At 42.6% G+C, this 27,172-nt stretch overlaps 2 protein-coding genes across 7 annotated transcripts in view; one reads left to right on the top strand and one right to left on the bottom strand.

Moving 5' to 3' along the window:
- Positions 1–4,068: 4,068 nt before the first annotated feature.
- On the bottom strand, positions 4,069–17,067 carry FAM72A (family with sequence similarity 72 member A). Of its 2 annotated transcripts, XM_040262948.1 has the most exons (4): positions 15,976–17,067; positions 13,655–13,732; positions 10,236–10,360; positions 4,069–5,237 (listed from the first exon to the last, which is right to left on the bottom strand). In XM_040262948.1, exons 1-4 carry the CDS (start codon positions 16,125–16,127, stop codon positions 5,143–5,145), a joined length of 450 nt encoding a protein of 149 aa, XP_040118882.1. In that variant the 5' UTR covers positions 16,128–17,067; the 3' UTR covers positions 4,069–5,142. The 2 variants fall into 2 exon arrangements, with proteins under 2 accessions (XP_040118882.1, XP_040118883.1); XM_040262949.1 differs by lacking the exon at positions 10,236–10,360 and having other exon boundaries at positions 5,083–5,237.
- Positions 17,068–17,596: 529 nt separating this feature from the next.
- SRGAP2 (SLIT-ROBO Rho GTPase activating protein 2) overlaps positions 17,597–27,172 on the top strand; it is a 255,522-nt gene continuing 245,946 nt past the window's right edge. For 3 of the 5 annotated variants that reach the window (XM_040262946.1, XM_040262945.1, XM_040262947.1), the window contains exons 1-2: positions 17,598–17,737; positions 19,540–20,148. In XM_040262946.1, coding sequence (XP_040118880.1) covers positions 20,082–20,148 — 67 coding nt within the window. In that variant the 5' untranslated portion in view covers positions 17,598–17,737; positions 19,540–20,081. Of the gene's footprint in view, positions 17,738–19,539; positions 20,149–27,172 lie in introns of all 5 variants that reach the window. The other 2 variants (XM_040262944.1, XM_040262943.1) reach the window with 1 other exon arrangement.

Raw genomic sequence — 27,172 nt, 5'->3', positions numbered from 1 at the left:
GACCAAGCATTTACTCTGTAGCAATATTTTGTTGCTTGTAAGATGAAAATCTGGATTAATGAGAAAGATTTTGTTTCCAGATTAGAAATGCTGGAAATTAACAGTTTTGCCTAGGTTTTTTTTTCTTTCTCTCTAATGTGTAAGATTAGCATTCTTATCTTTTACAGGCATACCAAGACTCCCTTGCTGAAAAGGGAGATGGTATTGTCACCATCTAACTTAAATCAAAAACCTATCAAGGGAGAGAAGATTCCTGATGGAAAGCTTGATTTTACTCAGATGGAAGACAACCACATTAAAAAACAAAAGGGAGACATAGTCATTCAACTAACCTATTCTGGCTTTTTCCGAATCTTAGAGTGTTGTCATTTACTACCTGTGTGACATTGGGCAGGTTCTTCAATGTCTTCACACCTCAGTTTCCTGAACTGTATGGTGAAGATCCTCTATCTCTTAGGGTTGCTACGTGTAAAACCCTTAGAATGGTGCTTGGTGCTGCTGCTAAGTTGCTTCAGTTGTGGAACAGTGCTTGGTGTACAGTAAATCCTTAATAAACATTAATGCACTTTCTTCTTCTTCCTCAACAAAATGTTAGCTCCACCTGAGAGCAGAGATTTTGCCTGATTTCATTCTGGATTCTCAGTTTCTACTTTGCCCACAGTAGGTATTCAATAAATATTTGTTGGATGGACTAACTAATGAAAGTAGCTAGGTTTTAGGCTAAAAGTGAAAGAGAATTTGTCCTAAGTTTTATAGCTTGTGAGGGAAAAACAGACCTCAGGTTTAAGGCAGGTTAGGGAGGTAGGAATGAATCTGAAACTAAGATGAGCAGATCAAGATTCTAGTTTAAATTCTTCTAACTCTCCGGGTGTTGAGACCAAAGTTTTCTTTCCTGATTTCTAAAATGTAACTCCCAATTATCCTGAGGATTAAATTAAACTGTGTGTGAATGCTCACAATAAAATATAAAGGGATATACAACACAGATATTATTAATTTTTATCTCAGTAAGTTTGTCCATTGGATGATAATCAAATGATTCTATGAGAGAATCTTGGAAGAAAGAATCTTTAGCTAAGATTTAAGTACTAAAAATATTCAACCCCAGAGGTACCACAGACATAGACTAATTTTTTCCATCTGTGCAGTTTAGGGTAGATTTGGCATACACTCAATACCAGGCAAGAAAGAAACTATGGTTTAGGCTGCTTTTAAAGTTAAAAAAAAAAAAAGGCAGAAAAAGAAACTATTTCCTTTTATAAGCATGAATGTTAGAATAGAGAAAGCCTTCATCGAGCAATTCCTCACTGAAGCAAGACTGTTTGATCCATGTGCTCTCCTAAGTTTTCCCACTCTCCATTTTTGTTGTAAATAATAGTTGTTTTGTATATCATGATTTATGTATTATGACCACTTCCCCTTCACCAAAGAAAAGTAATATAAGCTATTCTTTATCAGCCACATGTGACTCAGAGGTCAAATGAGCAGTCCTTTGTAAGGTAAACTTCTTAGATTAGCAGTATTTAAAGACCTGGTTTCTAGAGTTAGGGATTACTCAAAACATTATGGCTTTAGGATTAGGCCCCACCCAAGATGCATCACCAGAACCTGGTTTTGAGTTTGAGAAACTGACTTGAAAAAAAAGATAAAGGAGCAAAAAAAAAAAAGTCATGGTGGGTGAGCTGATGACTCACTGCCCCTTCCTTGAACTTCAAGAATGACAAGATAGGAGAGCACAGGGTAGTCAAGCTTCCAAGGATGACAAGATGGAAGAGGGAAGAAAGGCAATGCCCCACTGCAGACCAGATGTTTCAAGAAAGAGAGGAAATTCAGGGCTTGAAGATTTATTTATGTTCTTAGAATAAAGGCAACAAATATAATTTCCATGGTCAAGTCGTTAAGTGCATCAAAAAAAGGATACTAGGAACTGACTCTGTCTTACCCTACGGACTGTAGGCTGCTGGGCTCCTCTGTCCATGGGATTCTCCAGGCAAGAATACGAGAGTGGGTTGCCATGCCCTTCTCCAGGGATCTTCCTCACCCAGGAAGGTGGTTTTTCCAGTAGTCATGTATGGATGTGAGAGCTGGACCATAAATAAAGCTGATCACTGAAGAACTGATGCTTCTGAACTGTGGTGTTGGAGAAGACTCTCAAGAGTCCCTTGGACTGCAAGATCAAACCAGTCCATCCTAAAGAAGATCAGTCCTGAATATTCATTGGAAGGACTGATGCTGAAGCTCCAATACTCTGGCCACCAGATGCAAATAACTGACATATTGGAAAAGATCCTGATGCTGGGCAAGATTGAAGGTAGAAGCAGAAGCGGATGATAGAGGATGAGATGGTTGGATGGCATCGCCGACTCTATGGACATGAGTTTGAGTAAACTCGGGGAGTTGGTAATGGACAGGGAAGCCTGGCTGCTGTCTATGGGGCCACAAAGAGTCAGACACGACTGAACAACTGAACTGAGCTGAACTGACAATTCTTGGAAGGCATAGGGAGCCACTTATAGTTTACCAAATAAACCAGATACTTTTAAACTCCAGCCCATTGATTTACACTGCTCTCTGCCCAGAACTCTCATCCTAGCTAGCAAGCCCCTAATGGGCTTCAAAGCCTGGCTCACGTGGTTTTTTCTCTGTAGGTTTCTTAACTTCTATTCTCTCCTACTACTCGGAATGATTATTCTTTTGTTTATGGAGTCATTGAAATTTAAGCATCCCATTCATTAAGTAGATTCATAAGGTTCTACGTTTTCTCAAACTTACTGAATACTCCACAGGGGTATAGGTGAGCCTGTCATTGTGCAATTCTTGGCACACCATATGAGCATAATACAGGTTTGTTGAATTGATTCAAATATTATTAATAGAAGAGGACCAAAGCATGAACAAATTTTCTAGGCCTGGGAATTATGTTAGGTCTGGAAAGTGTATGCGAAATCCACATATGAGATTCGGCTTTTCAGTCTTAGCAGAGAGCATGTAATTTACTCTTATTTTTAAAAAGTGTCATGAATGTATTTCTCTATATAAAACATTATTAATTCACCTTTGGCTTAGAACTGGCCCTCCCATAACCCAGTTAGCCAAAAGGTAGCTGAGTAATCTGAAATACTCTCCAGCTGGAGTGGAAGTGCATTTGGGTTTTGCTTCAATCAGTGAAACTCTGTCTTGCTTTGCTTTTCAAAGAGCCTCTCAGTCAACCATAGCCTTTGAAGGCATGAGCAGAAGGGAAGCCAGATGAGCTCTGTTGAATTCTAAACTTGCCACATTTTCAGCTCTAGCATTAAACTTTTGTTCTCTAATTAAACAAATTGACTAAAGTGGTGTATAATGTAGTATCAGTTTACTTTTTTATCTTATCCATTATGCCACCTTGTTCCAGAAAGTCTTTAAGAGAGGTTTGGTTAAACAAACAAACAAACAAAAAAAAAACACCACCAAATTGTTCCACACTCATCTCTTTGGTTCTTTTGGTGAACTTCTGTCAATGCTGATGGTCAGGGTGAAAGAAATTTGGAAAAGTTTTCCAGTGCTAGTAACAGCATTTCTTGAATCATCTTTTCTCTTTATATAGCAAATGATTATGCAATGCCCACAGGTCAGTTTTACTCTAAGACTCAGTGAATTTTTTCAGCCTTAATCGGTCACTAGGCCCTCACCTAGGGCATAGAACAAGGTAGTTGTTACCCAGCATGTGTCCCAGCTAAATAAAATCATAGCTGATTCACGTCTGAAGGTGCTCAGAGGGAACAGCATAAAGATTAAGAACAGGAGCTCTGGAGTCAGTCTGCTGTCTGAGTTTGAATCTGGCCATACCTCTGGCTGGTTATGTGACCTCAGACAAGCTTCTTAACTTCTCTATGTCTCACTTGTCTTATCAGTAGAAAAGAAATCATAATGGTAAGTGAATTAAATGTGTAAAGCACTTACATGGTAAGCATGCAATAAATGTTACCTCATATTATATACTTTATGTTTTTAGGCTACAATAAGAAATATTTTTCTCTATATTTTTATGTAAGAAACGTGGATAAAATTTAAAAATTAAAACAAGGCTGGACATTTTTAGAACAAAGCTTTATTTACAAAATCATAACTTAGTCTGTTTTGGTATCACTACTGACAAAATGCCTTTGGTTGAAATGTAAGTTCAGGTGACAGATTGATTTTAGCAGTTCATAAAACAAGATACCAACACTATCCCATTTTCTATTCCTATGTGCCTCTGAATACAGTTAAACAAAACAAAGTTTAAAAAACCTTTATAATGTACAATGGCTTCAGCAAACCACTTGTTTAATTTTTTTTTCTATTTAAGTGTTGGGATTGAGACAACTAATCTAAAATTTTCTATTTACAGAGAAAGCTCTAGAGAATGGGTTAACTTAAAGATGGAGGTTAAATGGCTTTTACAATACAATATCCATAGAATCTTTATAAGAATGTAAAAAAATAATATTAGTGAACAGTACATATTGAAAATTTTCTGACAAATTCATTTATCCAGCATCATGCTGAGGAATCAAGAGGATTTCTGCATACATTTTAGAGTTTTATTTGCTGATTCACAGTCTTGCTCCATATTAACATAGTTATCGCCAATATAACATGCGATAACCAGTACCCATGGAAACCACATTTTTATTTTTAAAAATTCTCTGCTAAGCTTTACTTCCCAGCTGTGCTTCAAATATATATACATGCTTATATGCATGGTTATATGCATGGACTATGCATGGATATAAGCATGGTGATAAACGTATTCAGGAATGTAAAATTAATGGCATCTGACATTTAACTGTAAGAAAAACTCACCCAGATTGGAAGATAGCGGAATGACATGTAAAAGATTCTTCTACCTGAATTTAAGAATACATATATACTGGGAAGAGGGGTGGAGAGACAAAGGGTAGAAGTAGAAGCAGATGTAGAAGAGAAGAACTACATTGGTTCAATAAACTCAGGTAATTAATTTGAGACAACAAATAAATAAATCAACAAATGTCCATTTTTGTCTTCCGAAAAAAGAAATCATTGACAAATCCTTACTAACAATTTTTAAATTGGTCCATTAACATATTTTTTACAAAGGAAAAAGTTATAATACTACATATTGAATATATCATAATTTAGTCATCTAATACACTCCTCTGCTGAGATATCTAACACGTCTTCATCTGTATTCTCTTCTACCTCTGGCAAGTTGCCCCAAAGTAGGAAATTTACGCCTGAAAACAAAAGGTCACAAAATTATTTTGTGCTGACTACTGACACAACTCAGAACAAGATATATAAAACCTTTTATGTTAACATTCTTGTATGAAATCATACTGTTAGCAGTTAAGAGAAAAGCTAATAAAAAATGAGCTGCAAATAACATGATTGATACCTAGATATTAAAACTATCTAACTTCTAGAACATAACCATTCTTTAAACCCTTTTAATTAAGGGCTTGAATTCCAGAATCTTGGAACTCAAAAAGATCTCAGGAGTTGATTTACTCAAACCTTGCCTCCAGCTACATTATGTCATAATCACTCTACACTGATAATTTAAAATCTATTTTAATGATTTTTAAGAATGGAAATCTCACAAGATCTTTTTAGATTAAATGTCTCTTTGGAGGATGCATGGAAAGACTTGAATAAGCTTCCCCGTCTCTTCAACAAGCACGGAGCTGCTGGTGCCTTTCTTCTGGTTAAAAAAAGCAGGGTTTTGGAGCCAGTTATAATATGAACTGGGCTTCCCTGGTGGCTCAGATGGTAAAGAATCCGCCTGTAATGCTTGAGACTTGGGTTCAAACCCTAGGTCTGGAAGATCCCCTGGAGAAGGGAATGGCTACCCACTGCAGTATTCTTACCTGGAGAATTCCAAGGACAGAGGAGCCTGGTGAACTACGGTTCATGGGGTCACAAAGAGTCAGACACGATCAAGTGACAAACACACACACACACACACACTGTATTATAACTTGAAAGCACTAAGTTGAAAAAAAATACTATTATTAACTGACATCTTGGAGAGCCAATAAGAAAGCAAATCTCAACTGTCCAGGTGTCAGTATGGACACAGGGAGGACTCAGCAACTCTGGATATCCACACTACACAGCGGGCTTCCCTGGTGGCTCAGGTGGTAAAGAATACGCCTGCAAAGCAGGAGACCCAGGTTTGATCCCTGGGCTGGAAAGATCCCCTGGAGAAGGGAATGGCAACCCACTCCAGTATTCTTGCCAGAAAAATCCCGTGGACAGAGGAGCCTAGTGGGCTACAGTTCATGAGGTGACAAAGAGTCAGACACAACTTAGTGAGTCACACTCTGACACTGACTTGAGATAGCGGCCACACGGTGGAGTGGAATGAGCCAGGGTTTGGAGATTTGGTTTGAATCCCATTTCCACCACTAACAGTATACCATGGATGTGTTTACCAATTTTACTACAAATGTATATAACCACAGGGAATATACATTATTATTTTGTATATCTAAATTTTTACAGTATAGTATATGTATCTCTTCTAATTTGCTTTTCTCGTTCAGTATTATGTTTTTGAGATCTGCCTATGTCCGTATGTGTAGATTTAGCTTATTTAGCTCATTTATTTTTATTTCTGTTGGACATTCCATTGTATGAATTTTTTAAAAACTACAATCTTAAATTTAGCCCATCACTCACACTTTTCTCTGTCCATTTTGCACAGGTGCCCAAGGAGACATGCACAGAGATGTGCACTGCTACACTGTTAACCAGTGAAAACAATTAACTGTCTCTCTTGGTTGAGATACTGGAACTTAACCAGGCAAGAAATTAGCATCTACTTGATGCATAATGATGTCTATCATATTATTTTATATAATTTTTGTATGTTTGAATCATTTATAATAAAAGCACTTCTTTTCCCCCAAGAATGAATGATGTTTTGCTTTTGAACAGTAACAGGATAATTAGGAATCTCTAGGCTGAAATCTAAGGGACGATTAGAATGCATAAAGGTAAATGGAGAGCTGAACACAACCTATGTTTGAGGGCATTTGCCAATTCCAGGGAATCTGAACAGAGGTCTCCCAAGCCCCCTCAAGACAGTCTCAGGAAATCAGGTCTACATGTGAAGGCTAACCTAGAACATAGACTTCCTGGGGCCCCTTTCAGTCTAAACATTCTAGAATTTTATAAAGCTTGTGTACAGATTCCTTTGATGTTGCTGATTCAGGTGATTCAAGGACAATTGCAATGCCATGAGCAATTCTGTTTTATATGAAGCATCTAGAAAAATCTTCCTTCAAATCATAATATTAGGGTAACAGAGGAGAAGTTTGATATTCTTGGAGTCAATACTCAGAGACATGAGTGGCTCGGCACAATTGGTTCAAAGGAGAAAAAATAAACTGAGAGCCTGGATCTGACAGAAGCAGCACCTTCCTTTCTCTGTTAAGGAGGAGGAAGGAAATCCTGAGATACATCTGTTTCTCATGGATTAGATTCAATGCAAATGGAGGAATGCTGGGCTTTTCTCTTTGAAAAATTGACCAATATTAAAAAGTAAATCAAAACTGAAAAACCTCCACCTCGTGTTTTGAATTCTATGAAGCAGGAAAAACAGTATCAAAGCAGAAACTTCCTTTAATGTGTTCCATGAGCAACACAAATGTAAAACTGGAGGCCTAAATTAGGAGCCTATATCTCACTTAGGGGAGTTCAGAGAAGTCTTTGCTCAAAAATGGCCTTCTTAACATTCTAGAGCCTTAAATTAAGGCCTCCAAATGATGGGTTGAGAGTCACAAATGAATGTCAGGTGATTTTTTTTTTTTAAAGAGTCTATAAAAACCCAAGCATAATTGAAAGGTTTAAAGACCCTAACAACCCAGCTAACAACTCAAGATCTCGTAGTCTGTGAAGGCAAATCATACTTAAAAAAAAAAAAAGAATATATTTTAAGTTCTGAATAAAACTAAAATATACATTTAAAAACCTGAGAATGTTAGTGCCAACTTAGATTGGCAAATTATTTAAACTTTTTCTTTAAACTTTCTATAAACCTTAGTTCCCACTAAAAAAAGTCTCACTAAAAGTCACCTTGGTGTGTTAAGCAGATATTAGACACTGAGAACATGTGTCTTATAGCAAAACTGACAGGTTGCACACAATGTAAAATGTATTATGTAGGTATGCTTTAAGAATTTGTTATATATTTTTTTACTAAATAATCAGTTCAACATATTGGTATGAAATATTTTCCTTGACTAAACTTTCATCATAATTTATTAATATAGATGTCAAAATGTCTGTTTTTAACCTGAAGCAACATCACCAAACACAGTTCACCTAGTTATCCTTCCCCCAGCTCCCAGTGACCCTAGCCTCTTCCCTTTTCTTAAACACACACACACATACATACAATTGGCTGACAAATCTAAATTATTCCAAAATTTTCTGCAGCCATATTATATACCAAAGTAGCAATTTAGAGCAATTAAAACATTAATTTTAAAAGACAAGAAATCCAGCCAAGTTTGAGGTTCTTAAATATGATGCTGAAAACAGAAATGCAAAGAAAGGCAGTGCCAAAGAATGCTCAAACTACTGCACAATTGCACTCATCTCACACTCTAGTAAAGTAATGCTTAAAATTCTCCAAGCCAGACTTTAGCAATATGTGAACTGTGAACTTCCAGATGTTCAAGTTGGTTTTAGAAAAGGCAGAGGAACCAGAGATCAAATTGCCAACATCTGCTGGATCATGGAAAAAGTAAGAGAGTTCCAGAAAAACATCTATTTCTGCTTTATTGACTATGCCAAAGCCTTTGACTGTGTGGATCACAATAAACTGCGGAAAATTCTGAAAGAGATGGGGATACCAGACCACCTGACCTCCCTCTTGAGAAACCTATATGCAGGTCAGGAAGCAACAGTTAGAACTGGACATGGAACAATAGTCTGGTTCCAAATAGGAAAAGGAGTACGTCAAGGCTGTATATTGTCACCCTACTTATTTAACTTATATGCAGAGTACATCATGAGAAACACTGGGCTGGAAGAAGCACAAGCTGGGATCAAGATTGCTGGGAGAAATATCAATAACCTCAGATATGCAGATGACACCACCCTTATGGCAGAAAGTGAAGAAGAACTAAAGAGCCTCTTGATGAAAGTGAAAGAGGAGAGTGAAAAAGTTGGCTTAAAGCTCAACATTCAGAAAACGAAGATCATGGCATTTGGTCCTATCACTTCATGGGAAATAGATGGGGAAAGAGTGGAAACAGTGGCTGACTTTGTTTTTGGGGGCTCCAAAATCACTGCAGATGGCAACTGCAGCCATGAACTTAAAAGACACTTGCTCCTCGGAAGGAAAGTTATAACCAACCTAGATAGCATATTCAAAAGCAGAGATATTACTTTGCCAACAAAGGTCTGTCCAGTCAAGGCTATGGTTTTTCCAGTGGTCATGTATGGATGTGAGAGTTGGACTATAAAGAAAGCTGAGGGCCAAAGAATTGATGCTTTTGAATTGTGGTGTTGGAGAAGACTCTTGAGAGTCCCTTGGACTGCAAGGAGATCCAACCAGTCCATCCTAAAGGAGATCAGTCCTGGGTGTTCATTGGAAGGACTGATGTTGAAGCTGAAACTCCAATACTTCAGCCACCTGATGCGAAGAGCTGACTCATTGGAAAAGACCCTGATGCTGGGGAAGATTGAGAGCAGGAGGAGAAGGGGATGACAGAGGATGAGATGGTTGAATTGCATCACTGACTCAATGGACATGGGTTTGGGTGCACTCTGGGAGGTGGTGATGGACAGGGAGGCTTGGCGTGCTGCAGTTCAAGGGGTCACAAAGAGTTGGACACAACTGAGCAACTGAACTGAACTGAAATATGAGGTTGAAAACAGAAATGCAATGAGTTTTGGCTAGTATTTGTTTCTATAAGTAAATGTTTGGGATAAAATTTTCAAAGTTCTACTCTAGTGGATACAACCCAGGTGAAAAGTCTCATATGGGATCCTGAAATGATCTATGGAGTGAGTGAGTGAGTGAGTGAGTGAAGTCTCTCAGTTGTGCCCGACTCTTTGCGACCCCATGGTCAGGAGCCTGCACCAAGCTCCTCCGTCCATGGGATTTTCCAGGCAAGAGTACTGGAGTGGGTTGCTATTTCCTTCTCCGTGATCTATGGAGAGGTTCACTCAAATATTGATAGACAAATGTTACAGGAATTAAATTAATTGTTTCTTACCAGTAGAGTCTAGTCTGTTAATACCGTAAACTGCCTGGCTGTGAAACATCCAGAAGTGTCCGTTGTTGCAGGAAAGAAGGCAGGAACAACATGGAACAATCACGTGATAACCTACAATGTTCCCACTGAATAGGAAAGTAAATATTATTAGATACAAGGTAATATCCGACCATGCAAACCTTTTAATGTGCTATTATAAATAGACAGACCATATAAAGATCTCATTTCCTCCTAACAACCTCGTTTGCTGGGATCTTTGGGATGGGAGTTACTCTGAGAATAGTTAGAGTTCTACTGTCAAGTGGGAAAAGAAGAGTCTTTAAATGAAATAATAGTAACATATTCTCAATTTCTTTGTTAGTATTGTTTTATGCATTGTCCCTTCAGAAGTTAGTTTCTAGTTGCCATAAGCTTGTAATTAGCCCAAAACTGATGGGCTGTACAGACAAAATACATTAAATAAACCCTGATGTTTGGATAAAATAGGTTTTTGCTCTCCCCAGGACTACGGTAAATTGGGTTCTTTTATGTTCCAGCTCCATGCCAGCACCTAAAAACTGTTTCAACAGATGGAGGAGTAGGAAGACAGCATGAGCCCATGAAAACTGAATACAAGCTGGCTGCTCTAATTTTAGTCTCAGTGTTTTTGAAGGAATTCAGAAATGAAGCAAATCCACAGCTCCTAGAGAAAGTTGAAAAAGTTTTTACTGTCTCCAGGGTTATCCTTCTTATTAGAAAAACCTCTTCCATAGGTTTTTCTTCCCTATCTGATCACTTTAAATAGACCGAATATACAGGGAACATTTTAGCTAGCACTGTTTTGTTTTTTAAATGACAACATGAACTGCTTACACCTTGAGTTGTAAAAATTCCTATTATAGCTTGTTCCCACCCTATGAAATGTGAGTCAGTCATTTTTGTGACGCCCTATAAAAACTACTGTAAAAGGTACCAGTCCACCTAAAACATATTCTAATCATAATCTTCTTGAAAGGCAAACGAATGAAAGCAAAAGTTGTTCTTGCATTAGACTGACAGTTATTCGTAAGGCTCTATGACAAGAATAACTTCTACAGCTTTAATTACCACCCATATTCATTCATTCTTCCACTCATACCGCTAATATTTACAGAGCATCTATGTGTCAGGTACTGTTCTAGGTGCTAGGAATAAAGTCCTTGTGTTCAGGGAGCTAACATTCTTGTAGGTACACCTCAGATCATTTTTCTCCCTTATTAAAACTCCTTCAATGGCTTTCCATTGGCCAAAAATGAAAACCCAAAGACCTTTCCTACCAAAGTTTGAAAGTGAAAGTGAAAATCGCTCCGTTGTGCTGACTCTTTGGGACTCCATGGACTATACAGTCCATGGAATTCTCCAGGCCAGAATACTGGAGTGGGTAACCTTTCCCTCCCCCAGGGGATCTTCCCAATCCAGGGATCGAACCCAGGTCTCCTGCATTGCAGGCGGATTCTTTACCAGCTGAGCCACAAGGGAAGCCCAAGAATACTGGAGTGGGTAGCCAATCCCTTCTCCAAGCCAAAGTGTAGATCTGTGCTATCCAAAATGGGCTACTGAGCACTCGAATTGGCTAGCCTGAATTGAAATGTGCTGGAAGTATAAAAAATAAACTTGATTTCAAAGACTAAGAATAAAAAATAAGAATGTAAAAATATTTCATTAGTAATTTTTCATGTTAGTTACATATTGAAATGATAATATTTTGGATATATTAGGTTAAGTAAAATATCCAATAAAATTAATTTCAGGACTTCCTTCGTAGTCCAGTGGTTAAGAATCCACCTGCTAACGCAGGGGACATGGGTTTGATCCCTGCTCTAGAAGATTCCACATGCTGTGGGGCAACTAAGCTGTGTGCTGCAAATATTAGGCCACGCTCTAGAGCTCACAAGCCGCAACACCTAGCCTGTGTTCTAGAGCTCACGAGCCCCAACTGGTGAGCCTGAGTGCTGAAACTACTAAAGTCAGTGTGCCTCTGAGACTGTGCTCCACAGCAAGAGAAGCCACCACAATGAGAAGCCTGCATAGCACAACTAGAGAGTAGCCCCTCTCGCTGAAGCTAAAGAAAGCCCATGTGCAGCAATGAAGGCCCAGTGCAGCCAAACATAAATTAAAAACAATAAAATGTTTTAAAAATATATTTCATTTGTTTTTATAAAGAAGAATATTCTTTTTATAAAAATACTTTTTATAAAGAATAAATAGAAGTTACTCGAAATTTTAAAATTACATATGTGACTTGCACACTTCTATTTGATGCTGTTGCTCTGGACTGTCTGGATTCTGAGTGCATCTCTAATCTACCCAAACTCTCTCACCTAATGTTCACAATGTCTCAGCCACACTGGCCACTGTCTTTTCTATTAGTTGATATGTTCTTCTTGCCTTGGCTGTTCCCTCTGCCTAGAAGATTCTTCCTTTGGCTCCATCTTAGCTCAGTTTTTAGGATTCAATTCCAATGTTACTTTCCCTGACCATGTTATCTAAAATAACTCTTACCCACTCTCTCAACCCTTATTATTCTCTATCATTTATTATTATTATTTCCTTTGGAGTACTTCCCACCCTATTCAAGATCTTATTTATTTAAATATCTTATTGATTGATTGATTGCCTTCCTACCAGAATAAAATGTTCAAAGGCCTTTGATTTTGTCTTCTTTATTGCTGAATTTCAGCCTCTAGAACAATGATGAGCACATGGTAGGATCTCAATAGACAGTTTAAATGAATGAATGAAAGAAATTAGTCATGACCACACAAAGAGTTTGCTAATTCAAATGATCAAAATTTATAATCCAAATCCTATTTAAATGAGAAAATCTCAACCGTTTTTTCCCTAGGATTTAATCCCATAGGATTAATAATACTCAAGTCTGTTTGCCTCTCAAAAAGTTATAGTAACAGCTTTCATCTGAGATGTAATTTATAGTTTACCAAGCCTTTTAACATTCATAATTCACTTGATCTTCACAACAACTCTATAGGTAAATACAAAAAATATTTTAATTTTTATCTCAAGAAGATATCTTCTTGAGATAAAAATTAATTAAGGAAACAGAGGTTCAGAGGTTTAAGACATTTACTCAAGGTAATAAGGATAGGGCCAAGGCTCAAACCTGACTTTTATTACTGTAAATCGAAGTGTTTCCCCCACCCCCCAAACTACACTGCCATTTTCTGAAAGTTAAAGCAGGTATTTGTTAATGCACTTCGAAAAATTGTAAAGTGAATTAAGACTCTTTTAAAAGACAGTTCTAAGTAACAAATGGTTTTTCAACTGTTCACTGCATGGGTGATAACCACTGCTTGATGCAGCCCACTGAACCTTTCTCTGTACTTCAGTGTCAACATTCATCTCCCAAACCCAGGGCTATTTGTAATATTGCCACACGTTACCATTTTAAACATGCGATGTCCTTCAGTTTACATTTGCAGATTTCAGTGAAATAGCATCTTCCAATGAAGTCCACTGCACTAGATGGAAAAGTTTAGAGACAGTCAAATGTACTTTTAAAAGAATGTTGTGAAAAACACATAAAGTAAAATTTGCTATTTTAACCATTTTTAAGTGGATAGTTCATAAGTGTTAAGTGTATTCACATTTTTTTGTGCAACAAATCTACAAGCTTTTTTCATCTTGAAAAACTGAAAGTCTATACCAATTAAATAACAATTCCTCATTTCCCTCTTCCCCCAGAACCTGGCCACCACCATTCTACTTTCTGTTTCTATGAATCTGACTACTTTAGATACCACAATTATGTGAAATAATGCAGTATTTGTCTCTTTGTGATTGACTTATTTTTCTTAGCATAACATCTTCAAGGTCCATCCATGTAGCATGTAAGAGGCAGGATATCCGTCCTTTTAAAGGATGGATAATATTTCATTATATGCATACACCACACTTTATTCATTCATTGCTGTACATTTGGGCTGCTTCAATCTCTTGATTATTGCGAACAATAAGAACTTGAGTGTGCATATATTTCTTCTAGATTTTCCACTAAATTCTTTTGGATATATACTCAGAAGTGGGATTGTTAGTTCATATGGTAAATCTATTTTCAAGGTTTTGAGGAACTGTCATGTTATTCTCCCTAGTAGTGGCATCATTTCACATTCCTACCAACAGTGCACTAGAGTTTCAATTTTTCCATACCCTCGCCACAATATGTACTTTTGATTGTGATTTAGCATTAATTTTATAGATGGGAGCTGAAAGGGACACTAAGAGAAATTGTAAGAGAACTACAGTATATGTTGCAAGGGTAAATAAATATTTGTGAGCTCACTATAAATACAACAAAAAATAAAAAAATCTTCCATTCAAAAAATCTTATGCATTCATTGGTTCACACATCTTAGTACATTAACCCAACACCATTGTAAGCCCTACATGGAAGAATAGTAAAGAGAAAAGATTTGGTCGTATTAACAGTTCACATATGTGAGCCCTCCTTATAACTATTCTATACTTACCATAGCTAGTGCAAAGACAGAGGGTTAATATTTAAAACTGTTGTTTCTGTATGTGTTACTGAAAAGAAAAAGCAAAAAAATCACTGAAACTTTGCAATAATAGGTAATAGGGTCCAGATTTATCGTCTAGTGCTTTTTCTTTTTGCAACACATACACACACAGACAGAAGTAGTTATAATAATCCATTTATCTTTATACTAAATGAGGGCCTTTGGCTTTGCCATTATGCATGACTACACTTAAACAAATGCAGATAAGATTTCAAGGGAGGAACGTTCACAGCTTTGAGTATATTTAATTTTTTAAAAAGTTTCTATCATCATCATGAAATCCATTTTAAAGTATTCTGTTTATTGGTGTGCTTTGTCTGGCTCTGTATCCAAAGAAGAGCCGTCCATGTATATTTTGGATAATTTCTCTTTTGCTTTTGTGACAAAGTTTCAATAAAGAGTAAAATCTTGAAAACCATGTATAGGCACATACATGTTGACTATAGAAAGTAACTTTTTGAGTTAGAAAAAAGCATATTTAAATCAAATAAAGTGGCTCTTTTTCTAAATAGGAAGCAAATTCTTAAAGATTCTACACCCAAAAGTGGGTAGTGACTGAAAACAGAATTTAAAAGGATTTAAGTATGCAAACAAATGCATAATATCTAACGTAGGCCTTATGGGAGACACAGATTATTTCAGGGCTGTCTCTGTTTCATCCCATAAAGATCTGTATGTCTTGCTCATTCAGAATGAGGGAGATTACGAGGAAAGAGTATTGAATTAGGTGGACAACGGATCTGATTCAGCATGGCCATTGCCCCCCCCCCAAAAAAAAGGTAGAAAACTAGGAAATGTTTTTTGGAGTAAAAGTTTATGAATTAAAAAAAAAAAAATGATCTCCGTCTCCAGCAGTACAGAGAATCTTGCTTAAATTACCTAGCCTCTCAAGGCATGGACTTGATCCAGTGAGAGGTTGGTTGGGTAGGGCCAGGGATTCAACTTAAGGGATCACATGACTATAATTGAACTAGAAACATTACATCAGGACTGACCACTCTGGTTAAACCACAGACTTTGTCCAGACAGTTTGCCCCCTTAGTTAAACTCCAAGGGGATCATCAGACTGTTGGGAGTGGCTGGAACACCAAAATGATAACCTCCTTGTTGACTCCGAGAGGTTCAAGCCATACACTTTCCCATTTAGTTAAAGGCTACCGTTGCCCGCCACTAGCATGACTTACTTGGTAGGAGGGATGTCTGTAGAGAAAAGGTCTATTTCAGTGTCAGCCAGCAAAACAGCCTTCATTCCCCTAGAGCTGAGCACTTGTTTACAGAATTTGCAACACAGGATGGACACGCGCCGGTCCTTGAAACTACAGCTGCTGGTAGACATGGCGTCTCGGAAGGATGAGGTGTGGGATTTTGGAGCAATACCCTCCCTAGTTTGATTCCCCCAGGCTAAAAAGCAAATTGTGAGGCCTCGAGCTTTTCTAAGCCCAACAATTGAGAAGGATATGAGTTCTTTTCTGTTCTCCCGTTCGAGGGTGGAAGTAATATTTATTGAGTAGGAACAGAGAAGCAACAATCTTGGCTTTCTCTTTAACTTTCGGGGGGAAGGGAGAGGAGTTTGAAGTGGGGGAGCAGGCAAACCGCAAGGTGCCTCGGGGAACTTCTCTAGTTTTCCTGTCCTATTTGAAGGATCGTCTGTTCTTTAGTTCCTTTTGCAATTCCCTTAGCTTCTCGCTGACAGGCTTTTATCTACAGGTTCCTACTCAAGCCTCCTCGCTCGGGGCGCTCCGATTCCTCTCTCTCTTTCTGTCGGATACGGGGCTAAGGTTCCCTACCCACGATTCCTCTGTGGAAATCTTTCTCCTCTCCTCAGGATTCAGAAACCCCCTCAGTTTTTCCCACAGGCGAGCGTGGGTATCCCTTAACCCTCCCGCGACCCTCCTCCTCTCTGCCAGTTCGCGAGACCCCGGCTTCTCTTCTTTCCTGGCACAGTCCCCAGCCCTCAGCGTGCGGGCTCTCGCGTCGTTCCTCCTGCGTCTCCCTCCCCTCAGCTTTCCCTCGCGGCTTCCGCCGATCCCTCAAGTCTTTCCCGAGCGGCCGCTCCAGAGCGCGGGGGGCTGTCGGCAGGGCGGGGCAGAGGTCGCTTTGCGGGCTCGGTCGGCGTTGGGGGGTCTCTGCCACCGCACACGTCGCTTTTTGCTCGCTCTTCCGCTCTCGGCCTTTCCAACCCGCTGTCAGTTTGAATCGGCCGGCGCCGTGCACCGATTGGGAGAACTAGAGTTCGCCCACGTCCCGCATTGGAAGGCTCTGGAGCCGGCCTCTGAGGCGATCTCAGTGGCCAGGAACGCCGACGCCCCGCCCCAGTAACGGTGCCTAGATAAAACTCGGCTTGCTGGTTGGCAGAGCTTGGCCCCGCCTCCGATCTCATTGGTCCGCTCGCGAGGATTCGGCCACTCGCCAGAGTGAGAGAACAAGGCACGCCCACAACGCTTCTCATTTGCAGACGTTCAACAGGCCCCGCCGCGCTCTACTCTGCATTGGCTAGAATTCTCCGCAACGCCCCGCCTCTCTTCCCCCGGCCCAATCGGCCGCGCCTCCCCTCAGAAGTGTGTGTTTGGCTGTTGGTTCTCTCTTAATCCCGCCCTTCCATTCTACTGTGGGGCTCGGCCGCCCGGGGAGGAGTTTAACTCTGTGACCACGCCTCGACGGTGCTAGCCACACCTCCAGGGTTTCGCCAGCTCCTCCTCCTTATTCCTGGCCTCTCGGGATCAGCTGTTCCTATTGGCTATGGGCCCCATCGGTCGATAGAAAGCGGGCGCTGATTGGCAGGAGGGTGGGCCCTGCTTCCCGGCGGGGTCCTGTGGAGTTGGCAGAGGCTCCTCGGGGGACTAAGGGGACCGATCTGCGTAGAAGCGGGTGGCGGGGACGAGAGGGGAGGAGAGCTCCTAGTGGGAAGCGGAGCCGGGGGCGCAGGACCCGTCGCGTCAGAGCCAGGTAAAGGCTCCGTCCCTCTCCCTTTTCTTCTCGCCCGCCGCGGGACTGGAGCCCAGACTGGACAGACCGGGCGGCAGAGGCGGGAAGGAGAGGGCGCGGATGTGGCTCTCGGCATCGCCCTCGCGCTGCCGCCCGGAACCCCTCAGGCCCCCTCCCTCCGGACCCTCTCCCCGTCTCCTGGTGCAGCCCACAGTGCTTCTTTAGGGCTGCGTCTCCGCCCTTCACCGTCCTGCCCGGGACCCTGCCTTGGCTTTCGCGCCGCGGCGCGAGCTCCCAGCCCCCTCCTCCAAACCCCCTGCACACGGGCAGCCTCGGTGCACCTTTGGGCAGCCGTCGTTGGCATCATCCGTGACCAACGACTGCCCTCTGCCTCTGTCTCCAAACCCTGGCGGAGAGCCCAGTCACAGCCCTGGACCCAGAAAGACGGGTGTTCCGCGCTGTTTCCAGGGCTCTTCTCCGGCCTCAGCCCCCCGGCCCGCCCGGAACGGGCCCCTCTTCACGCACTCGCCTTCTCGGACCTGCCTCTGCGTCCCCAGAGTTACTAACACCGTACCACTGCGGCCCACGAAAGTCTCTTAACTACCCCCTCACCCCCAAGGTAGCCCTTCCCCTGCCCGCTCCCCGCCTATCAAGCATGTGCAGAAGCTCCACTCATCCCACGTTCGCGTGCAGTCTTCGGACCCCACCTCTCACACCCCCTCCTCCCCCTGCTTCCTGCCCGTCTGGAGCACCACGCCGCCGCTCCGGCTCCCCGCTCCTCCCTCTCTGCGGCCCTTTCTCCAGGCGCGGGAAGTGGGAGACTCCCGGCGCGGAAAGGGAAAGGGGCGGCCAAAGAGGGAGGGTCGCCGCCGCGGCGCGTCCCGGAGCTAGACGCGCCGCTCTGCACTCTCGTCCTCGTCTCTCCCGTCTCCTGGGCCTGGGTCCGAGCGGAATCTCCTGGGGGACCTCCTGGTGCCAGGAGTCGGGGTCGCGAACCTCAAAGACCTCCCCCCACCCTCACCCCCCAGCCTGGGATTGGGTGCGGTGTCTGGGATCTCTGAGCTTGGGTGATCAATTTGGGGTGGCATTTAGAGTCGCTGTGGTCCCTGACTTGGGAGAGGCGGTGGCTGCCTTCCGCACCCCCCGCCCCCGCCCTGCCTTCCCGGTTTTCCCGACTCCGACCCTCGCCTCTAACCCGTTTCCTGCTTCTGCCGACCACATTGTTTTCCTGGATGTGTCCCACACCGAGCAGCCTTTTTTTTCCCCTGCAGATCACTCCCCCACCCCCGACACTCCCCACCCCCCCAACCCAACATTTTGCTGCCAAGAGAAGCTAGTAACCAAAACAAAACAACTGGCAGGAGGGGCGGAGGGGAAGAAAAGTTGTGCCCGGGTGACTTGTCCCTTCCCGGCTTTGATCCCCTTTGAAGTCCAGGCAGTTGCCCCCGCCCGGGATCGGGGGCCGCGTCGGAGTCAGGGCCGGGAGGGTTCCCTCCGGCTGCCGCTGCCCAACGCTGGCAAGGCTCGGGAGGCCACCGAGGTGTCGCAGTCCTCGCCCGGAACCCCGCGTTCCCGCCGCAGTCCCCACCCCAGGCCCGCGAAGGCCGCTGCTCCAAAGTGTTTTCTTTGAGCCTTAAAACAAAATCCGGAGGGAGCTTCCTTCCTCCCCACCTCGCTGCGCTGGGCTCTGCGGGCCGGGCGGCGTTTGGCTGAGATGAATGGGCCCAGGCCAGGCTGGGAGCGGCGTCCCTTACCCCACCCCCGCAGCGATTAGGATCTGCACCGGGGCTGATAGCCCCCTCCCCTTTCCCCTGCATTTACAGGCAAGTGAACCGGAGCAAACGACTTCCGATCCAGTCTGCGCTGCTGCGACTCCCGTTTGGGATTTGATTTGCAGCATCTTCGAGCCTGTGCAACAAAACCCCGCGAAACACGCCCAGCCCTCCCCCGGCACCCCGATACGCACCCACTATCTCCCGGGGACTCAGCTGGGCTAGTCCACACCCCCGCACCCTCACACCATGTTGTGCGGAAGGACTTCCACTCCCCGCCTGTGTCGTTGATGTCAGACCCCAGGCCAGCCTCCGGGCGCTGCAGTTCTCCCGGCTAATGCTGAGGCTGCGGCTCAGGCTCTAGCACAGGAACCAGCTGCCGCCGCGCCCGGCCCCAGCGCCCACCGCCTGCATGTGCCCGCCGTAGCCGCCTGCCCAGCCCGCAGCCCGCGCTCCCCGGAGCGCTGGAGACCACCGCGGGGGGCCCCTTCTGCCCTCTGGAGAAACGGTCTTGGAGGTATTGATTTCGGCGGTTGGATTTTTCCCGTGGATCTATCAATTCACAATTCGAATTTGGAAGAAAGAAGGAAAACATGACGTCTCCAGCCAAATTCAAAAAGGATAAGGAGATCATAGCAGAGTACGATACTCAGGTCAAAGGTAAGGGCTTTGAAAAATAGCATAACACATCTCTGTAGACCATGGAGACATACATTTCCCTGATTTGCAGGGTGTTCATTTCTTTGGGTGGAGCAGGTGGGGGCAGGCTGACCCTAGAAGTGGTTTCCTAGGTGGGTCTGCGCCTCCGAGGGATTGTCTGTGGCAGGGGCCATAGGCTCTGGAAAGGCATTTTCGGAGTGGACTTTACAGTTGTCTGTAGGGCTGGTCATTATTTTGGTAGTCTTTTTCCCCAGGCTAAATAGGATGGGGGAGGGGCGGGAGGTTCTTGGAGAGAAAAGGCGGCAATTTGCCTCTGGGTGTCTGGGTCAGGTTTCCTTGAAGGACAGCTGAAATCTGACAGGTGTTTAGGAATTTATTTCAGAGGTTGAAGAGGCATCCAGGCAGAGAAAGGCAACCTTGAGAAGGTGTACCATTTGGAGAGCCCTGGGAGAGACTGGGTTTTTTTTTTTCTGATGCAGTATATCCAAACATGGTATTTGCTATGCCATCAGGCACAGAAAGTCTGTAGCCACCCTGGGTGCACCTTGCACCTGCCTGGTCTCTGGTTGCCTGCATTCTGTCTGAGATCCGAGAACAGAAAGAATAAGGTCACTCACACTCAGTCTCCACCTTCACCTAAACCCGAATGGAGTTGGGATGTTCCTGGGTGGTGCTGATTCTGGAGAATGGGAAGACATAATTGTTTAACCCTTCTGTGCTGTTGTCTTCTGCTCCAGAACACACGCGTTTAAAGGCCCTCATACCTCTGCAAAATTATGAGGGGTAAAGCTAAATGTGGACCCAGAGAAAGCAAGGGACCTGTCGGTACATCTTTTCCACTGCCTGACTTGGTGCATGAATCAAAACCCCTTCCCAGACAGCCTTTTTTAACCAGCAATACCCATAGAAGGGGTTCCTGCCTGTTAAAGAGCCCCAGTTTATGGTTGTATAAGGTACTGTCCCTTCCTGGCCAGTCACTAGAAAGAGCCATGTGGCTCTAGCCCATTGAGACCTCAGCTGGGGAGTGGGAGAGGTGGGTGGCCTTGAATGTTACACCACATGGTTGGAGCTCTGGGTTTTCCTTTGTTTCAGAGTGCAGAGGGAGGGGCCCCTCCTTCTTTCCCTGCGCCAATGCAAGGAGACCTTCTCCTATCCTAGAGGACTTGGGAAGGGCCATGCCTCCCCTCTTAGGATTGCTGGGGGTGTGAGTAGGGCAAGAGTTTGAAATGGGCAGCTGCTTTATCTCTTGGAAGGTTGGATGGTAGTTTGAGGTCCATGTTGTGCCTATGGGATCTTTTTAATGTCATCAGCTTGGTCCATGCTGGAGGTACCCTGAAGGACCTTCTATCCACTGGGCTGCAAAGAACTGGGGGAGCTGACTGATGGATAGCTTCAGTTGAGCTGGGACTGGGAGAGGTGTGGCTGTGAGGTATAATTGAGGTCTTGGCCTCTGGTCACTGTTCATAATCCCGGCCTATTTCTGTAAACAATAGGCTACTGGCCTCGGTGTCCTGTCCAGATGTACTGCAGTTTGCTCTTGGAATCCCAGTTTTAACCAGATATGTCATTCTTTTTTTTTAAATACGTTCTATTCTTAACTGTTGCCATAGGGAGGAGTGTTAATAACTTTGACTTTCCCAGATTTCTCTCCAGAAGCATGCCATTTGACTCAGGTGCAAAGTGATTTCACACGTTTATTTTTTGGAAGGTTCAGGACCAATAGGTGTTGAATTGTATCTGCTGATTCTCTATTGGTGAAGGATTTCTCACAAGTGTCTCAAAATTAAACACTTTGTATATTTACAAACATTGCTGTTTGAGATGATGTAATGCAGCTGACTATTTGGGGTTTCTCTTCAGCCTTGCCACAGGCAGGGAACTGCTTTGCTTTGCACTGATATGTTTTCATTGACACTATTCGGCATCATAGAATTTTATAGGTGGCTGAGCATGATGTCTTACTCAGAGAATGTGCCTGATGAATGCTTATGAGACTGATTTGAATGGTTTAGTCCCTCATTTATAGCTGAGGCAAGTGGAGAGAAATTAAGAGGCCTGTCCAAGGTCACACAGCTAGGTGGTAGTAGATCTGAAACTAGAAGCAAGTTATCGACTCCCAATTATCTGTTCTATTCTATTCATATTTACTATGAAACGTCATTTGACCAGAGTAGGGTCAATGTATCACTGATCATATCAGAGTAGGGTCAATTAAAAAGCCAAAATGTATTAATGGATCATAGTAGAAATAGTGATGATAATAATAGATTATATTTTGTGTGGTCATTGTGTTCCAACCTGTCCCAAGTGCTTTATAAGAATTGTCTCATTTAATCTTCACTTAAAACCTGGAGGTGAATCTTACTTCATTCTCTATTCACTGCATGAAGAAACTGAGGCCTAGAGAGGATAAAGAAGTCCTTCCAAGGTCACATAGGCAAACCACAGCAACGGGACTCCACTTCTTTATTCATCAACTAGTTATTGAGTGTCTTGAATGGGTTCTGGGCACTGATAATGTAGCTGTGAACAAGACGAAGTCCCCTCCCTCTTGAAGCTTTCAAACTAGAGTCTGTGTTCCCTGTGGAAGATCTTGGAGATCTGTGTTCTCCATAGAACTTGGAGACAAAGGCCCTGGGTTTTGGGTTGGCTCTGGTCCCCTGCTAACTGGAAGCCCTTGGTCAGATTTATGATGTTTCAGCTTTTTATGGGTTGTGTGGGACTCATAGTGCTGCCAGTCTTACTTTTTTTACAGATGCCAGGATAAAAAAGAAAATTAATTTTTTGGTCTGATGTTTAAGAGTGCAAGTTTTTGAGTCAAAGGGATCCAGGTTTAAATCTCAGTGCTGCCACTCGCTTGCCTCGTTCCTTGGGCACGTTACCTGACTTGTCCAAGCCTCAGGATACTGACTTGAAAAACAGGCAGCGTAATACATGTTTCCTAGGTGGTTGTGAGAATTCAGTGAGATAGTGTATCAAAATCATTTAACACAGTATCTGGCAGTTGTAAATGCTCAGTAATAGTCAAGTGAAAGTGTTAGTTGCTCAGTCATAGCCAACCCTTTGGGACCCCACGGACTGTAACCCGCCAGGCTCCTCTGTCCATGAGATTTCCCGGGCAAGAATATTGGAGTGGGTGGCCATTCTCTTCTCCAGGGGATCTTCCCTACCCAGAAATTGAACCTGGGTAGAATTTGCCTACGCTACAGGCAAATTCTTTACCATCTGAGCCACCAGAAACAGTAAGGTCTGCTTAACTGGGATGAACATTCAGTCCTCATCGCCTTTTCACTCCTGAAGTGCCAGTTGTAATGGTAAGAAAGGAGTCTTAGGAGTAAAACCTGGGTTCTAAGTTCAGTTCCTCCAGTAGTAATGAGAATACCTTGGTTTGATCTCTTACTGAGAACTGTTTTTCTTTCTGAAAAGTGAACAGGTAAACTGTCTAACTGTTGGTCACCATTGTTCTGTGTATCTCTGGCCAGAGTCCTGAGTCTTGCTTTGCAGTCAGGATGGTTTAAATCAGAGGACCCTTAATGGATTTTGGGGAGCCCTGCCTGTCTGTGGTTTTTGGCTCCCTTTAAACCACCTGCTTGCATGTGCCCTGAAGGACTTCTGAGACTGCAACCCCAACCCTACCCCAGTGTGGTTTTATGAGGGGCGTGCCTCCTTAGTCAGTCTGCCTTGGAGCTGCCTTCTTAAAAACCATCATTGTTTCTGCTTTGTGGGTGTTCAGATTCCTTTGAAAGTTCATGCCTTTCAATCTCTAACTCGAAAGCAGTAATATTCTTAGTACTTGTACATGGCTCAATTTACAAAGTGCTTCGTATACATTAATCTCTGGAAATTCTTGACAGATTCATGGTTATAACCTGAGGCCTTTTGGCCTCTAGTCTGTCAGCTTCTTTGGGGATTGGAGCAGCGAAAGGTGGTAAGGTGCGGGGCATAACCTTCACGAGAGTTGATAATCTGGTTGGTATTTGGATGAGCTCACCTCATGACAGACCCTCCCAGCTATTGTCCTGACCTTGTTCAAGGCTCCTTCCCTATACCCTCTCCATACCTTGAGTTTTTACATCCCCCAGAAAGCTTGAGATCGACAGTTAATGCAGATATTCCAGGAGGAATCATCTGAAACAGAGTGGCACTGTGTGCTGAGCCGTCAAATTCTCTTTCTTGAGAACATTAGGGGTCTTGTCTTTTTTTTTTTTAATGTCTTAGAAGAACAGTGTGTGTGCACCACAGAGCTGAGAAGTGAAATTTTGTAATTTCCATCTGGAGCATTTTGATAGAAAAGCCTCAGGCCTTTGCCTGGAACAGTTTAACCCTTTCAGGACCCTTTCAGAGCAGATGAAATTTAAAACTCTAGACATAATTTGTGTGCACACACACTTGGGAATGTGGATTGCTGGTATTTAAACAAGCTTTTTCTCTGGGGAGGTGTGAGCGGTTCTTCACTCCTGCCAACAAAGGTCTTTTCAGAAGCTTCTTTCCTCCCAGCCCCCATCTCTCAAGGGAGCTTTAAATATAATCAGTTTGTGAAAAGCTGCAGTAAAACATCTCGTTGGAATCCCCAAGCAGATGCCATCATCTTCCTGCGAGATGATGGAAGGCACCTCTTCCCCTGCTCAGGGAAGGTAGGACTCTGTGGTAAGGTGAGTTCCTGGAAAGAAACGAAGCGCTTGCAGGAAGTCTAGTCCTGCACTCTGTATCTCCAAGTTAAAAGGCCCTGGAGGAAGGTGGTGGGCAGGGAGCTGGGCCTGCTGTGTGCTGTGCAGAGCAGCAACGGTTAGAAATGGGGTTCGTGAGGAGTCCTTAACTTTTCCAGTTTCAGGCCCTCTCTTGAGGAATGGGAACAGAAGTTTCATTTGGAGAACCCCATCTGGTAGTTATGTACCACACAGGTTGAAAGCCTGGACAAGCCCTGATCATTGCTGTTATGAAATTTACAGAGTCTGATTGACCCTGCGATGGAGGGTCCACACCCTTTTAAAATCAGCAGGTGCCTAGCCCCTGACTCATAAACGCCCACTGTTCACTGGACATAAACACGGGCTGCCAGTGGCACCTGTAGAGGACTCCTTCCAGAAGAGAGGTTTTCTTCAGGAGAGTCATGATTACCTTAGACCCTAGACCTCTGAGGTCTTTGTTAGGAAAATATAATGTCATGTTGTGTGGAAAAAGAAGTTGATATTTTGATTTCTACTAGCAATAAAATTCAAGTAATGGCCTTTTGGGGAATCTGGGAAAGTTACCTCAAAGTTGTTTGATTTAAAAATAAATAATGAGAGCACTTAAAATGTTTCTGAAAATTACAAAATAACACCTTTACTGATTTTGCAATAATGTATAGGAACTCTCTTCTCTCTCTCTCTCTAACTGTGGTGAAATACTCTATCATAAAATTTACCATCTTAATGATTCTCAGGTATACAGTTCAGTGGCCTTAATCACGCTCACACTGTTGTTGTAACCATCACCACCATCTATCCACAAAACTCTCCAGTGCAGAGTTGAAACTCTGGACCTATTAAACAATAACCATCCCCCACCATCTCTATTTGGTGACTAGGTACCTGTGTAAGTGTAATGTAGAGTATGTACCCTTTTATGACTGGCTTATTTCACTTAGCTTAATGTATTAAAGTTTCATTCATGTTGTAGACACTTGTTCATCCTTGTGTCAGAATTTCCCTGCCTTTATATACGTATAATCTCTATTTTAAAATTCCAGTCATCCATCCATGGACACTTGGATTGCTTCTACCTTTTGGTTATTGCAAATAATGCTGCTGTGAACATAGATCTATTCTTCTTTTTGAAAAATCTTGTCTACATTGAAGTTTTACAGGCTGCATATGCATTTCTACATACTAATCACTTGTTGCGATTAAATTTTTAGAGTTAACATTAAAAAATACATATTCATATTTCCATATGATGAATATATACATATGTTCATAATATAAGCACTGTATATTAATAAAAATTTTACACCTTTTAATAACTACATAAGTGACTAAGTTTTCATTATATTTTTAACAACTTTATTGAGGTTTAATTGACATATTATAAACCACACATGTTTAAGGTATACAGTTGATAAACTTTGACATGTTATTTCCCTATGAAACTATTACAATCAAGATAAATGAATGAAACCACCAGAAAATGTCTTCATCATATTGTGTTAATAAATGAATAGTGTAATACCATATTATAGAAAGGATATTAGGCTAAAAATTAATAAGTAAAAGCTGAATATTACCAAGTTTTAATAGGTAATGAATAGATGATGATCCAAGCCACCTAGATTGGTGCCTGGAAATTTTATTTAACCTTAGTAAATAAAAACAGTCTCACAGGGAAGTGAAGTTAATAATTATGTTGCAGCCATTACTGTGTGTTTGGGAGGGAGGATACAGGATAAGGGAAGAAAGAAAAAAATCTTGGATATGTTATAGGTTGAAGCTTGACAGTATCTCTTTTCCTATAGTCCTTGCTCAACTAGTTCCCTGGGCCCCAGGCCTCCTCTTCTGAGGGGTCACAGATGAACCTGATGCCAAGGGGAGGGGCCGGGAGCCCCCTGGGGAGATCTGCTCAGAACTGTCTGAATATGGCTTCTTTCCCCTAATGACTGATTCCCCATTGTCTGTTGAATAGAGACTGACTTTCCAAGGTGAACATTACTTGGTCCTCAATACAGCTGCAACCTATCATTTCAACCATACTTTTTCATTTTATTTAAAATGAATTAGAGGCCTGTCTGGACTATTTGCCATTCTTCAGATGCATTTATTATTAACTAATATTTTGCTGTTTGTTTGGGGTTTGATGTACTTAATTCTTATACCAACGTGGTGGTTTAGTGGTTTAGTTGCTAAGTCATGTCCGACTCTTGCAACCCCATAGATTGTAGCCTGCCAGGATCTTCTTGTCCATGGGATTTCTCAGGCAACAATACTGGAGTGTACACCAACTGAAGGAGGAATATATTGTTATTATCCTCCTTTGCTGCTGAAGAAAA

Source organism: Oryx dammah, unplaced genomic scaffold (genome assembly GCF_014754425.2).
Source record: "Oryx dammah isolate SB20612 unplaced genomic scaffold, SCBI_Odam_1.1 HiC_scaffold_21, whole genome shotgun sequence".
NCBI lineage: Eukaryota > Metazoa > Chordata > Mammalia > Artiodactyla > Bovidae > Oryx > Oryx dammah.
This window is presented reverse-complemented; position numbering and strand designations above follow the sequence as displayed.